The sequence below is a fragment of the Chenopodium album genome, chromosome 19, assembly GCF_948465745.1.
Source record: "Chenopodium album chromosome 19, dcCheAlbu1.1, whole genome shotgun sequence".
NCBI classification, from domain to species: domain Eukaryota; kingdom Viridiplantae; phylum Streptophyta; class Magnoliopsida; order Caryophyllales; family Amaranthaceae; genus Chenopodium; species Chenopodium album.
The window spans coordinates 15,479,161-15,495,342 of NC_137852.1; the positions used below are offsets into that span (position 1 = coordinate 15,479,161).

Consider the following 16,182-nt stretch of genomic DNA (forward strand, 5'->3'; position numbering starts at 1 on the left):
TGTTGGTGGATGAGCAGGAAGCTGCAGATATGAATAAAAAAAAGAAAAATCAATGTTCCTTCTGTTAATGTGGCGGGCCCCACACCATGGGCTCTCGGTGAACAATGATATACACCATCTCATGGAACTGTATGGGGTTGGGGAACACCTCCGCGATCACGGCATTGAAAAATGTTGTGTTCTTAGAAAATCCTCAAATAATTTTTCTGTCGGAAACTAGATTGAAAAATAATGAGATGGAGAGAATTAAAATAAAACTCAAGTTTCACAACATGCTTGCAGTAAGTTGCATGGGGGAGGGGAGGAAAAGGAGTGGAGGGATTGCTATGCTATGGAAGAACAGCTCTGAAGTGGAAATCAAATCTTTTTCTCTTCACCATATTGACTCTTGGGTTAAGATTCCAAGTATGCAAGGGTGGAGGTTCACTTGAATATACGGCCATCCGGAGGAAGAAAACAAACAGAAGACAGGAGATTTGATGAAAAGTCTTCGAGACAACCAAAATACTCCCTTGATTTGTGGTGGTGACCTTAACTTAATGCTTATGTCGTCTGAGAAGAAAGGTGGGAATGATTTCAATATTGCCGAAGCAAATATTCTTAGACAAGCAGTGGCTTTCTGTGACTTGGAAGATATGGGGTATGTAGGACACCCTTTCACCTGGACAAACAACAGGGGTGGGGATCGCAACTTGCAGGAACTGCTTGACAGGTTTTTGGCAAACAAGGAGTGGAGAGAGCTATTCTCGGTTTCTTTTGTGTCACATTTATTAAAATGAAAATCTGATCATCTTCCAATTTTACTCTGTATTAGTGAGGGTGTTTGGAAACAGAAAAAGAAAAAAAAGAGGAAAAATTATAGATTTGAAGAAATGTGGCTTAGAGATGAAACGTGTGGTGATATTGTAAAGAATACTTGGGATGGGGGTGGAGATATTTGCTTAAAAATTGCTCATACTTATTTGAACTTGAGTGCTTGGAGTAGAAATAAATTTGGGGATTTTGTCAAAGAATTGAAGGAGTGCAGAGCTAGTATGGAGAGTTTAATGGTGGAGACCCAAACTGATGAAATTATTGCCCAAATGCGAGCTCTGGATGATAGAATGGATGAATTAGAGAACCGGGAGGAGTTACATTGGAGGCAACGAAGCAGACAAGACTGGCTTAAGTATGGGGACAAGAACACCACCTTTTTCCATACGAAGGCAAGTCAGTGGAAATCGAGAAATCACATCAAAGAAATTCAAGATGCTGCCGGCAATAAATATGAAGAAGAGGAGCAAATCTCATAAGTCATGGTGAGGCATTTTGATGACTTGTTTTCATCGACGGGCTTGGTGGAGGTTGAAAATGTGATTGATAAGGTTGATTATGCTATTTCGGAGGATCAATTTTGTGAGCTTGCTGCCCCTTTCGATGGAGAGGAAGTGCGTGATTCCGAAAAAAAAAGAGTGTGAGTCTCCTGTTGATTATAGACCTATTAGTCTGTGCAACGTGTTATACAAAATTGTTTCAAAGGTGTTCGCAAACAGACTTAAAAAAATTATTCCCTCTATTATTAGTGAGTCACATAGCGGGTTTGTTCCTGGAAGACCGATTACTGATAATATTTTAGTGGCTTACGAGTGTTTTCATTGTCTGCGAAAAACGAAAACTGGAAAAAAGGCTTTCTGGGTCTAAAAGTTGATATGAGCAAAGCGTATGATAGAGTTGAATGGGTCTTTCTGGAAAAAATGATGGTAAAATTTGGCTTTCCGGAGGGGTTTGTGAATAACATTATGAGATGTGTTTTATCAGTGTCTTTTGATGTGCTTGTTAATGGCCAACCATCTCGTAGTTTCAAGCCAAGTAGAGGGCTCCGGCATGGAGATCCCTTATCTCGTTTCTTATTTATTATGTGTGTAGAGGGCCTCTCTGCTCTTCTCAGGGACGCAGAAAGGAGAAGTATTATTCATGGAGTGAAAATTAGGAGACATGTGGAGCCCATTACTCACCTTTTTTTTGCAGATGATAGTCTCTTATTTGTTCGTTCAAATGAAGAGGAGACAGATAGAGTTCTTGAGATCCTATCGACCTATGAGTTGGCTTCCGGACAGAAATTAAATATGGAAAAATCAGAAGTGTCTTTCAGCCAAAACATTAATCGTGAGAGAAAAATATGCTTTAGATGAAGTTATCTTTTAAGGCTGTCGATGGACATGATAAATATTTAGGTTTTCCAACTTACATTGGAGGGTCTAAAAAACAGGTTTTTTAGAGTATTCAATATAGAGTGTGGAAAAAACTCAAGGGTTGGAAGGAAAATAATCTTTCTCGGGCAGGACGGGAGATTTTGATCAAATCTGTTGCTCAAGCGATCCCTATTTATGCGATGCAATGTTTTTCTATCCCTTGAGCATTATAAATGAGGTAGAAAAAATGTGCCGAAATTTCTTTTGGGGTCAAAAAGGTGAAGAACGGAAGACGTGTTGGGTGGCTTGGAATAAGATGTATCGATCAAAAGATAATGGAGGTATGGGTTCCCGAAATATGCAAGTTTTTAATAAAGCTATGTTAGCTAAACAAGCTTGGAGGATAATTACCAATGAGAAATCTTTGATGTCCCAGGTTCTCAAAGGTAAATATTTTCCTACCTCAAATTATTTTGATGCAAAAGCTATCTCGGGAATGAGCTTTACTCGGAGGACAATTTTGAGTGTAAAAAGTGTGATTGAAAAAGGGGCAAGGAAAATTATTGGGGGAGGGAGTAGTATTAATATTTGGAAGGACCCTTGGGTGCCTAATCTCCCAAGCTTTCGTATCTTTTCACCAAGAGATACCAGGGAGAATGCTCCAATTTTTGTGAAAGAGCTATGGGATAATAAATGGTGGAATCTGACTGCTATGATGGAGCTGTTGACACAGAGAGAAATTGATGATATTTGTAGTATACCGATCCCTTTTTATGATGATAATGATGAATGGTGTTGGCATTTCTCCAACGGCGGCCAATATAAGGTGAAAAGTGCTTATAATCTTCTAATTGAAGATGATATTTTAAACAGGGCGTCCACTTCGGCGGACATTTTACCTTTCAAATAGAGAAACATATGGAAAATGAATCTTCCCCCAAAGATTAAATTCTTTGCGTGGAGATGTATGAAGGAAGCCTTGCCGGTTAGAATGCGCTTAATTGCTCGAGGGATGGAGGTTGATCCCTTGTACCCGATGTGTGGTGAATGAGAGGGGTCTACCATTCATATGCTGCTACATTGCTCATCTGTGAAGAATATTTGGCAGCATTTTGTTTTAAGGCTTGACCCTGGGTGTGAAGAAGCAAGCAATCTGCGTGGGTGGGTTTCATTGATGTTTGAGAAAATTAAAGATGCTAGGTGGTGGGATAATTTCTAGAGTTTGGCGTGGGGAGTATGGCTGAAGAGAAACTCATGGGTATTTGAGAGGAAATGCAAGTTGGAGTGTGATATACTCCACAAAGAAAATGGTATGGTTGGTGAATTTGAACTAGCAAGGGAGATGGGGAATGCTGCTGCCCCTGTGCAGCAGTTGGGTTCGGTCTGGAAAGCACCGGCAGAGGGACTTTTGAAGTTGAACTCGGATGCATGCTTCAAGCAGCATCAAAGCCTTGGTGTGGGAGGTATCCTCAGAGACAATGTTGGGGAGGTCCTCGTTGCGCATTGCTCAACACTAAGGGGAAGCTTCGAGGTTTATGTTGGTGAAGCCATTGCAATGAGGCAAAGTATGAGAGTAGCTCTTGACGCTGGATTCAGAAAGTTGGTGCTCGAAACGGATAACATTAAGTTATTCCATCATATGAAGAAAGGAATCACACCTCCTAATGCTTTTGGGAATGTCGTGAAGGATATTTTGTGTATGTCTAGGGAGTGTCTTTCTTGTGCTTTCTCTTTTGTCAAGAGATTAGGGAATGGCGCTGCTCATAACTTAGCTTTGTTAAGTACTAGTTTTAATGAGTACCGAGTGTGGCTTGAGGAATATCCTCCGGAGCTCCATGAGGTTATTTGTAATGATGCTGAACTTTTGATGATTTAATAAAGGCTAAGCGATGGTTTCTGTCAAAAAAAAATATAAGGTTTTAAGGTGTTGTAGAACCAAAATCAAGCAAATTCGAGCAAAATGGGAAAAAGCGTACCCATTTTCAACATGCTCTTTCTAATAAACTTGAAAAGGCTTGATTCATGTCAAATACATGTATTTATAACTTCCTAACAAAATAAATCACAAAAACAAAGCAAGTTATAAGGTTTTAAGGTCTTGTAGAACCAAAATCAAGCAAATTCGAGCAAAATAGTAAGAAGCCTTTCCATTTTCTACATGCTCTTTCTAATAAACTTATAAATTCTTGAATTATATCAAATATATGTATTTAAAATTTTCGAAGCATATAAATCACAAAAACAAAGCAAGTTATAAGGTTTTAAGGTGTCGTAGAACCAAAATCAAGCAAATTCTGGCAAAATGGGAAAAAACGTACCCATTTTCAACATGCTCTTTCTAATGAACTTGAAAAGGCTTGATTCATGTCAAATATATGTATTTATAACTGCGTAACAAAAGAAATCACAAAAACAAGGCAAGTTATAAAGTTTTAAGGTCTCGTAGAAAACCAAAATAAAGCAAATTCGGGCAAAATAGTAAGAAGCATTCCCATTTTCTTCATGCTCTTTCTAATAAACTAAAAAAACTTGAATAATGTTAAATATATGTATTTATAATGCCTAATCATAGAAATAACAAAAACAAAGCAAGTTATAAGGTTTTAAGGACTGGTAGAACCGAAATCAAGCAAATTCGAGCAAAATAGGAAGAAGCACCTATTTTTTACATGCTCATTCTAATGAACTTGAAAAGGCTTGATTCATGTCAAATATATGTATTTATAAGTTCCTAAAAACAGAAATCATAAAAAAAAGGATGTCATAAGGTTTTAAGGTCTCGTAGAACCAAAATCAACCAAATTCAACCCAAATGGTAAAAAGCTTTCCCATTTTCTACATGCTCTTTCTAATGAGCTTATAAAGGCTTGAATCATGTCAAATATATGTATTAGTAACTGCCTTAGCATAGAAATCACTAAGACAAAGCAAGATATAAAGTTTCAATGTCTAGTAGAACCGAAGTCAAGCAAATTCGGGCAAAATGGGAAGAAGCGTTCCCATTTTCTACATGCTCTTTCAAATGAACTTGAAAAAGTTTGATTCATGTCAAATATATGTTTTTATAACTTCCTAAAAAAAATTCACAAAAACAAAGCATGTTAAAAGGTTTTAAGGTCTTGTAGAACCAAAATCAAGCAAATTCGACCTAAATGGGAAGAAGCATTTCCAATTTCTACATGCTCTTTCTAATGAACTAATAATAACTTGAATCATGTCAAATATATGTATTTGTAACTGCTTAAGCATAGAAATCACTAAGACAAAGCAAGTTATAAGGCTTTAAGGTCTGGTAGAACCGAAATCAAGCAAATTCGGGCAAAATGAGAAGAAGCGTTCCCATAGTCTACATGCTCTTTCTAATGAACTTGAAAAGACTTGATTCATTTCAAACATATGTATTTATAACTTCCTAAGAAAATAAATCACAAAAATAAAGCAATTCATAAGATTTTAAGGTCTCGTAGAACCAAAATCAAGCAAATTCGGGCAAAATAGTAAGAAGCCTTTCCATTTTCTTCATGCTCTTTCTAATGAACTTATAAATTCTTGAATCATATCAAATATATGTATTTATAATTTTCTAAGCGTATTAATCACAAAAAAAAAAGGCATGGTATAAGGTTTTAAGGTGTTGTAGAACAAAAATCAAGCAAATTCGGGCAAAATGGGAAAAAGCGTACCCATTTTCTACATGCTCTTTATAATGAACTTGAAAAATCTTGATTCATGTATATGTATTTATAAATGCCTAACAAAAGAAATCACAAAAACAAAGCAAGTTATAAGGTTTTAAGGTCTTGTACAACCAAAATCAAGCAAATTTGGGCAAAATAGTAAGAAACATTCCCATTTTCTACATGCTCTTTCTAATGAAATAAAAAAAACTTGAATAATGTTAAATATATCTATTTATAATTCCTAATCATAAAAAAAACAAAAACAAAGCAAGTTATAAGGATCTAAGGAATGGTAGAACCGAAATCAAGCAAATTCGAGCAAAATAGGAAGCAGCACCAATTTTATACATGCTCTTTCTAATCAACTTGAAAATGTTTGATTCATGTCAAATATATGTATTTATAACTTCCTAACAAAAGAAATCACAATAACAAAGGATGTTATAAGGTTTTAAGGTCTTGCAGAACCAAAATAAACCAAATTCGGCCCAAATGGTAAAAAGCGTTCCCATTTTCTACAAGCTCTTTCTAATGAACTTATAAAGGCTTGAATCATGTCAAGAAATCACTGCCTTAGCAAAGAAATCACTAAGACAAAGCAACTTATAAGGTTTTAAGGTCTAGTAGAACTGAAATCAAGCAAATTCGGCCAAAATGGGAAAAAACGTAACCATTTTCAACATGCTCTTTCTAATGAACTTGAAAAGGCTTGATTCATGTCAAATATACATATTTATGACTTCCTAAGAAAAAATATCACAAAACCAAAGCATATTATAAGGTTTTAAGATCTTGTAGAACCAAAATCAAACAAATTCGGGCAAACTAGTTAGAAACATTCCCATTTTCTACATGCTCTTTCTAATGAACTTATAAAATAATAAATCTAATTGAGTCAAATGAAAGTGAAACACATTCATACAAATCTAATTGAGTAAAATGAAAGTCAAATGCATTCTACAAAGCTAATTAAGTCAAATAAAGGCAAACACATTCAACCAAATCTTTTGAATAAAATGAAAGTCAAATGCATTCAACAAAGCTAATTGAGTCAAATTAATGTCAAACACATTCAAACAAAGCTTTGTAAATCAAATGAAATTCAAATGCATTCATCAAAGCCAATTGAATCAAATGAAAGTCAAACATTCAAATAATACTTTTTGAATCAAATGAAAGTCAAATGCATTCAACAAAGCTAATTGAGTCAAATGAAAGTCAAACACATTCAAACAATGCTTTTTTAATCAAATAAATGTCAAATGCATTCAACAAAGCTAATTAAGTAAAATGAAAGTCAAACTCATTCAACGAAGCTTTTTGGACCAATTGAAAGTCAAACACATTCAAACAAAGCTTTTAAAATCAAATGAAAGTCAAATGCATTAAACAAAGCTAATTCAGTAAAATGAAAGTCAAACTCATTCAACAATGCTTTTTGAAGCAAATAAAAGTTAAACACATTCAAACAAAGCTTTTAAAATCAAATTAAAGTCAAATGCATTCAACGAAGTTAATTGAGTCAAATGAAAGTCAGACACATTCATACAATGCTAATTGAGTCAAATGAAATTCAAACTCATTCAACCAAGATTTTTCTTCTCAAATGAAAATCAAACAAATTAAAACAAAGCTTTTTGAATCAAATGAAAGTTACATTCATTCAACAAAGCTAATTGAGTCAAATGAAAGTCAAACACATTCAAATAAAGCTTTTTGAATCAAATGAAAGTCAAATGCATTCAACAAAGCTAATTGAGTCAAATAAAAGTCAAACACAATCAAACAATGCTTTATAAATCAAATCAAAGTCAAATGAAAGTGAAACACATTCATACAAAGCTTTTTGAATCAAATGAATGTCAAACACATTCAAACAAAGCTTTTTGAACCAAATGAAAGTCAAATGCATTTAACAAAGATAATTGAGTCAAATGAAAGCTAAACACATTCAAACAAAGCTTTTTGAATAAAATAAAATCAAATGCATTCAACAAAGCTTTTTGACTCTAATAAAAGTCACACACATTCAAACAAAGCTTTTTATGCCAAATGGAACTCGAATGCATTCAACATAGATAATTGGGTCAAATGAAAGTCAAACACATTCATCCAAGAATCAAATAAAGTCGAATGCATTCAACAAAGATATTTGAGTGAAATGAAAGTCAAACACATTCATACAAAGCTTTTTCAATCAAATAAAGTCAAATGCATTCAACAAAGCTAATTGAGTCTAATGAAAGTCAAAACATTCAAACAATGCTTTTTGAATCAAATGAAAGTCAAATGCATTCATCATAGGTAATTGAGTAAAATGAAAGTCAAATGCAATCAACAAAGCTAATTGAGTAAAATAAAAGTCAAACTCATTCAACAAAACTTTTTGAACCAAATGAAAATCAAACACATTCAAACAAAGCTTTTAAAATCAAATCAAAGTCAAATGCATTCAACGAAGCTAATTGAGTCAAATGAAAGTCAGACACATTCATACAAAGCTTTTTCAATCAATTGAAAGTCCAATGCATTAAACAAAGCTAATTGAGTCAAATGAAATTCAAACTCATTCAACAAAGCTTTTTTTAAACAAATGAAAGTCAAAACACATTAAAACAAAGCTTTTTGAATCAAATGAAAGTTAAATTCATTCAACAAAGCTAATTGAGTCAAATGAAAGTCAAACACATTCAAATAAAATTTTTTAAATCAAATGAAAGTCAAATGCATTCAACAAAGCTAATTGAGTCAAATGAAAGTCAAACGCATTAATACAAAGCTTTTTGAATCAAAAGAAAGTCCAATGCATTCAACAAAGATAATTGAGTCAAATGAAAGTCAAATGCTTTAAACAAAACTAATTGAGTCAAATGAAGGTTTAACACATTCAAACAAAGCTTTTTGAATTAAATGAAAGTGAAATGCAATTGAGTCAAATGAAAGTCAAAAACATTCATACAAAGCCAATTGAGTCAAATGAAAGTCAAACACATTCAAACAAAGATTTTTGAATCAAATGGCAGTCAAATGCATTCAACAAAGCTAATTGAGTCAAATGAAAGTCAAACACATTCAAATAAAGCTTTTTGAATTAAACGAAAGTGAAATGTAATTAACAAACCTAATGGAGTCAAATGAAAGTCAAACATATTCATAAAAAGCTAATTGAGTCAAATAAAAGTCAAATGCATTCTATAAAGCTAATAGAGTCAAATGAAAGTCAAACACATTTAAACAAAGCTTTTTGATTCAAATGACAGTAAAATGCATTCCGCAAAGGTAATTGAGTCAAATGAAAGTCAAACACACTTAAACAAAGCTTTTTGAATCCAGTGAATGTAAATTGCATTCAACAATGCTAATTGAGTCAAATTAAAGTTAAAAGCATTCAACAAAGCTAATTGAGTCAAATCAAAGTCAAATACATTCAAACAATTCTTTTTGAATCAAACCAAATTCAAATGCATTCAACAAAGCTAATTGAGTTAAATGAAAGTCAAACACTTTCAAACAAAGCTTCTTGAATCAAATGAAAGTCAAATGCTTTCAACAAAACTTTTTAAATCAAATGAAAGTCAAATGCGTTCAACAAAGATAATTGAGTCAAATGAATGTCAAATACATTTAAACAAAGCTTTTTAAATCAAATAAAAATTAAATGCATTCAACAAAGCTAATTGAGTCAAATGAAAGTCAAACACATTCAAACAAAGCTTTTTGAATCAAATGAATGTCAAATGCATTCAATAAAGATAATTGAGTCCAATAAAAGTCAAACACATTTATACAAACCTTAATGAATCAAATGAAAGTCAAATGCATTTAACAAAGATAATTGAGTCAAATGAAAGTCAAACACATTTAAACAAAGCGCCTTTAGCCATGACATTACAACCGTAACTAAGACCCTTGGACTTTAGAGGGGCGTGGTCAAGGAAACGGTGGAGGGAGATGGATTTCAACCCTATGGAGAGAGTACGCATGGTTGAGATGTCGGGATTGCCTCATTGTTCCACATAGAATTATTTTTTTTTCCGTTTCCCTCGAGGAATCATGAGGAGCCAACTAGGGGATGAATTGAAGCCAGCGGAGAGAACGTGGACCGTCTTGGATGGGGCTAGGGTTTGTCTTTAGTTCTCTATGCTTAGCTTAGGTTTGTCTTTTTCAACCTTGAGCATCTTATAGCGTGTTTTCCCTCTTGAATTTAGAAAGGTAAGTATTCTTTGATTGGTGTCCCTATACTTGAGTCCAAACCGACCATTTCTCACCATGGTACTTGACTGATTTTCTCAAACCTTGTCATGTCATGATTGTTGTGTTGTGTTTTCTTGTTCTTAGGCTTCCTTTGCTTGAGGACAAGCAAGAAGCAAGTGTGGGGGAATTTGATGAGTGGCATTTATGCCACGGTTTAGTGCTCCTTTTACGGGTTTTTCCTCCCACTTGTAGTTTGTTTGCCCCTTTTTCCTCCGCTCGTTATTTTCCTTTTCTTTGTTTGCTTTTCTCGTGTTTTCTTTCTTTCGTTCCCTTCTTGTCTTTTCTAGCTTTTTCTTTTGTTTTGTAGGACTTTGGCCCTTCCGGATGAACCATTGAAGGCTTGGCTAGACTTAGATGGGGGATGATGTTGATCAAAGATGGAAGATTGGAAGAGCAGGGGAGCCGCGGGCGCGGAGCCTGATGCCGCGGGCGCGGGGACCTGAGCAGGGCAGCTTCTCAATCATTCAGTAGATGCCGCGCCGCGCCTCAGGAGAGGGCTCTTCTCCCTAAGCCGCGGGCGCGGCTGTACGAGCTGACTTGAAGACCTGTTGCTGTGCCGCGGCCTCTCTTCAGAAGGAGATGCCATCTCCTTGGAGCCTTGGGCGCGGATGTCCATGCCGCGGGCGCGGCTGTCTAGGTTTAGCATCCCCGAAACCAACGATGTAGAGGGCGCAGCTGCAAGCTAGAAGGCTCTCGAAGGCTTATTATTTCCGTCTTTCATGCTTCATATATATAGCCTCCTATTCCAGTTTGTATTATCTTCTATCATTACTTAGAAACATTTTTTAGCCCTAATCTAGTGAGAGAAACTTCATTAGTAGAGAGAGAAAGTGTGGATTTCCATTGATGAACTTGGATATTGAAGAAGGAGCTTGATTGAATCTTTGTAAATCTTCATCTTCAATTAATGAGGAATCTCTTACTCTCTTTCTTTACTTTTGTATTTAGTTTTGTTTGCTTATTTTGATTTTCCTTCTTTGCTTATTGATCATGTTGATGCTTATTGATTTGATGATTGATATTGTCTTCAATATGGTTTGTGAGTAGTCACCTAGCCAAGGGTGTGGGGATGGTGTAGTTGTTTATTGATTCATGCTTATGATGTTGGGGTTTTGTTAATGGTGATTAAAGTCTTTGTATGTTTTTTAATCTTCCTGCAAGTGCACATTGTTAGTTGATTAAAGGTGAATCTTTGCTAACAAGAAACGGAAGTTGACTTAGTTGAGGTTCATTGTTATCAATAGTTCTTTGATTGCACCTTCTAATATATTGTTCAAGTGTGGAAACATAGAGGCTATGTTAGGAGAAATTGATTAACCCCGGAAGGCGGTTAGATTGAGCTTTAATTCGATATTCTTGCATGCTTAGTTTACCATTGCTTTGCTTCCGTGTTATTGCATGATCAAATGGCAACTACATCTACCTACTTCCCTTGGTGCTTAGTTATATTGATTTTTAATCATTCTTAATCTCTAGTTTATTCTCTTAGTTATTCACACTTCTTGTTTTAAGGTAGCTTAAGTATTAAGTAATGAATATGGTGTTTATGCATGTCTCCTTGTGGTTCGACCCCTATGCTTGCCTTATACTTGTATTAGGTTTGTTTGGGTGTATAAATTATATTTGATCTAGGGATAGACAATTGACGACGCGTTTATTCCCTTGTCAAATCTTTGTAATCTCTGGCCTTTAGGAAAGTAAATAAGAGAACTATGAGGAAAATTGTTGCCACTTTCTCTAAGTGTCTTATAATGACTTCCTTTTGATGAGTGTCATTTATGGCACTCATAAGGTAGTCTTTTAGGTTATTTCTTTCCCTTTTTGTTGCTTTCTTCTCTTAGTTTTGGCCCTTTTTCCTTTAGTTTCTCCTTTTTCCTCTTTCTTTATGTTTCTCGTGTTTTTATCGTGTTTTTCCTTTATTTTTCTCTTTTTCCCTTTTATTTCCTTCCTTTGTTTACTTGTGTAGGTATTGTGAGATTCACCTTGGCAAAGGATGCAATTCCGGACCTCAATGATCAAGCAAGGAAGAAGCATTTGGCTAGAGAGGGCTTAGAGAGGCCTTGGAGAGACCTCGGAGAGGTCTCCATGGCATTCCACCAGGCCGCGGGCGCGGGCTCTTATAGTTCAAAAATGCTAAAAGTTGGCAGGAACTAGCCGCGGTTGCCCTGCGGTCTCTCCGCGGGCGCGGGCAATTTGGAGAGGTCTCTCCGCTCAGAGAGACCGCGGCTCCCCTGATCAGCCTTTGGGAGCAGGGGACTTCGCCGCGGGCGCGGGTGCTGCCCAGGCAGCCCGCGGAGGGTTCTGTACCCATTTTTCCGCGGGCGCGGGCTTATCGAGAGAGACCGCGGGAGCTGCCGTTTTCTTCTTAGCCTATAAATAGAATTGTATTTCCTTTTTGAATCCAACTTTTTGATAATTTTCATTAGCTTAGTTTTAGAGAGAGAAGTTAGAGAGAAGTTAGAGAGAAGTTCTTGGTTTTGGATTTGTAACTCAACATTTGATCAATCAAGTTTGGATTTCTTCAATTTCAATCATCAATTTTAGTGAGATTCTCTTCTTTCTTTCATCTTTTACTTACTTGTTATTTGATTCTTTTGCTTGATGTTTGTTTTACTTGGATTGGAGTTTGATAATATTGAATACTTTGATTTCTATTGGATTTTGATATAGAATGATGATCAATGCAATTTCTAGTTATTTGTTCTTGAATTTCACCATGATTAGTGAGTAGATTAGTTGCTAGGGAAAGGGGGAAGCATGTTTGATTAATGGAAATGCTAATTGATGCTCTTTGATTGGTTGATTTGTTGCAATTAAATTGGTTGACATAGTTTTGCATGAGATTGATTAGATTAGGATTGATCACCCTATAAGATTAACCTAGATTGCATTGCAACTCTTAATGACATGACCAATTGATTTAAAGGTTGCTCTAATTGATTGAGTTTTCTTATGATTCTTCTTGGTTTGCCTTTCATAGTGACCACTAGATTGGCCTATAGGAGATAGTATTTGAACTCTCTTGATTGCTACTATTGTTTGTCCATTTCAATACTTGAATTAATTGATTGAGCTTTAATCTAGCATTATCATTTATTTTGCATGTGGAACCCATATCCCTAGTGTAGACCTTTGATTATTTGTTGAATTTGATCTAGTTCATTTTTGTACCAACCAATATCTCATTTTCGACTCCGAGGTAGCTTGACTTAGACTTTAGTTTTCATCATTGCATTCCCTTGGGACCGACCCTTAACTTACCCTATATTCATATAAGGTTGGTTAGGTGTTTACAAATTTAGTTTGGTTTGGGGAAAGGGTAGAAAACGACATGCATTTTCCTCTTGTCACCTTTGCAATATATACATTATTTGAGATCTTTGTATTCCTTCCAAAATAACATACATCCATTTGGACATACATGAATCTTTTGGTGCGGAAGTTTTAGCCATTCAAGTAATTTCTTAGTCTTGTAAAAACTATTTGTCATCTTGTTTTCATCTGGGCACATATCTTTCATTAAGGAAGCAACACCATCTATATCTTTATGTGGAATATTATACTCGCACTTGATGTTTGCCATCCTTGCAGCAGCAGACAATACATACAACTTGCCGCCATCATACAATGGCTCTTCCGCTGCCTTCAACATGTCAAAGAACTTCTTATAACTAGCATGTGGCTCTTTTTCAATATTTTCTAAACCGCCTTCTACTCAAAAGGCATCTAATACTATGTTTCTATATGGGTTCAATGCATCCTCGGTGGATATGGAGCTGCTACTTTGGGATTCTCTTTGGAAGTGCAGTTCACCATGAAAAACCCATTGGAAATAGTTAGGCAAAAAACCATGCCTATAGAGATGCTACTTAACGGTATCAAGATCTTGATAAGGAATATTTTGACACTGTGCACATGGACATTTCATCACACCATCTATCACGAAATTGTCATGTGTGGTAGCAAATGTAATAAATTCATTGACCTTTTCGGCAAAGGTTGGACTAAGGAATATTTCTTCTAACCAAATGTAGCAAATGGAATTTTCCTTCTAGCAAATGTTTGACATTTGTCTTGTGTGGTAGCAAATTGAATTTTGACATTTGTCTTGTGTTGGACTAAGGAATATTTGACATTTATCTTGTGTGGTAGCAAATGGAATTTTTCTTCTAGCAAATATAATACATCCATGCTCGATCCTCTCTCATTATATAGCAGTTTCACTAAAAAATAAATGATACAAAAAGCATAAACAAAGTAAGTAAGTCACTTAGAAGAATGACATTCTTTTAGGTCATTTAACTATTTAAGGTCATCAAAATGAAAATTATTGTTACCAATTAACATCATATGAGAAGAAGCGTTCCCATTTTCTACACGCTCTTTCTAATGAACTTGAAAAGGCTTGATTCATGTCTAATATATGTATTTATGAATTCTTAAGGAAAGAAATCACAAAAAATAAGCATGTTATAAGGTTTTAAGATCTTGTAGAACCAAAATCAAGCAAATTTGGCCAAAATGGGAAGAAGCGTTCCCATTTTCTACATGCTCCTTCTAATGAACTTATAAAGTCTTGAATCATGTCAAATATATGTATTTGTAACTGCCTAAGCAAATAAATAAAAAAGAGAAAGCATGTATTAAGGTTTTAAGGTCTTGTAGAACCAATATAGAGCAAATTCGGGCAAAATAGTAAGAAGCATTCCCATTTTCTACTTGCTCTTTCTAATGAAATTATAAATTCTTGAATCATGTCAAAAGTACATATTAATAACTGCCTAATAAAATTAATAACAAAGCAAAAGCAAGTTATAAGGTTTTAAAGTTTTAAGGTCTGGTAGAACCGAAATCAAGCAAATTTGGTCAAAATGAGAAGAACGTTCCCATTTTATAAATGCTCTTTGTAATTAACTTGAAAAAGCTTGATTCATGTCAAATATATGTATTTATAACTTCCTAAAAAAATAAATCACAAAAAAGGATGTTATAAGGTTTTAAGGTCTTGTAGAACCAAAATCAATCATATTCGGGAAAAATTGTAAGAAGCATTCCCATTTTCTACATGCTCTTTTTAATGAGCTTATAAATGCTTGAATCATTTCAAATATATGTATTTATAAATGCCTAATCATAGATATCACAAAAAAAAAAGCAAGTTATAAGGTTTTAAGGTCTTATAGAACCAAAATCAAGCAAATTCGAGCAAAATGGTAAGAAGCATTCCCATTTTTAACATGCTCTTTCTGATAAACATGAAAAGGCTTGAGTCATGTCAAATATATGTATTGATAACTTCATAAAAAAATAAATCACAAAAAAAAAGGATTTTATAAGGTTTTAAGGTCTTGTAGAACCAAAATTAAGCATATTTGGGCAAAATGGTAAAAAGCGTTCCCATTTTCTACATGCTCATTCTAATGAACTTATAAATGCTTGACTCATGTCAAATGTATTTATTTGTGACTGCCTATGCATAGAAATCACAAAAACAAAGCAAGTTATAAGGTTTTAAGGTCTAGTAGAACCGAAATCAAGCAAATTCAGGCAAAATGAGAAGAAGTGTTCCTATTTTCTACACGCTCTTTCTAGTGAAGATGAAAAGGCTTGATTCATGTCTAATATATGTATTTATAACTTCTTAAGAAAAGAAATCACAAAAAAGCATGTTATAAGGTTTTAAGGTCTTGTAGAACCAAAATTAAGCAAATTCGTCCAGAATGGGAAGAAGCGTTCCCATTTTCTACATGCTCCTTCTAATGAAATTATAAAGGATTGAATCATGTCAAATATTTGTATTTGTAAATGCCTAAGCAAATAAATAACACAGAGAAAGCAATTTATACGGTTCTTTGGTCTGGTAGAACCGAAATCAAGCAAATTCAGGCAAAATGAGAAGAAGCGTTCCCATTTTCTACACGCTCTTTCTAATGAACTTGAAATGGATTGATTCATGTCAAATATATGTATTTATAACTGCCTAAGAAAATAAATCACAAAAAAAAGCATGTATTAAGGTTTTAAGGTCTTGTAGAACCAATATCAAGCAAATTCGGGTAAAATAAAAAGAAACGTTC

General features: G+C 34.7%; 2 protein-coding genes across 2 annotated transcripts; both read left to right on the forward strand.

Annotated features, from left to right (window-relative positions):
- Window positions 1–545: 545 nt before the first annotated feature.
- On the forward strand, window positions 546–1,292 carry LOC145594098 (uncharacterized). Its single transcript, XM_081650435.1, has 2 exons — window positions 546–712; window positions 815–1,292. The coding sequence occupies exons 1-2, from the start codon at window positions 546–548 to the stop codon at window positions 1,290–1,292; spliced, it is 645 nt and encodes a 214-aa protein (XP_081506561.1).
- Window positions 1,293–3,483: 2,191 nt separating this feature from the next.
- On the forward strand, window positions 3,484–4,047 carry LOC145594099 (uncharacterized). The gene has a single exon (XM_081650436.1). It carries the CDS (start codon window positions 3,484–3,486, stop codon window positions 4,045–4,047), a length of 564 nt encoding a protein of 187 aa, XP_081506562.1.
- The last annotated feature ends 12,135 nt before the right edge of the window (window positions 4,048–16,182 follow it).

Bases quoted from the DNA above. Each gene is read 5' to 3' on its own strand.
- LOC145594098 (XM_081650435.1), top strand. From the start codon at position 546: ATGTCGTCTGAGAAGAAAGGTGGGAATGATTTCAATATTGCCGAAGCA. The intron at 713-814 runs GTTTTTGGCAAA...ACTCTGTATTAG, and splicing joins TTGCAGGAACTGCTTGACAG to TGAGGGTGTTTGGAAACAGA.
- LOC145594099 (XM_081650436.1), top strand. From the start codon at position 3,484: ATGGTTGGTGAATTTGAACTAGCAAGGGAGATGGGGAATGCTGCTGCC.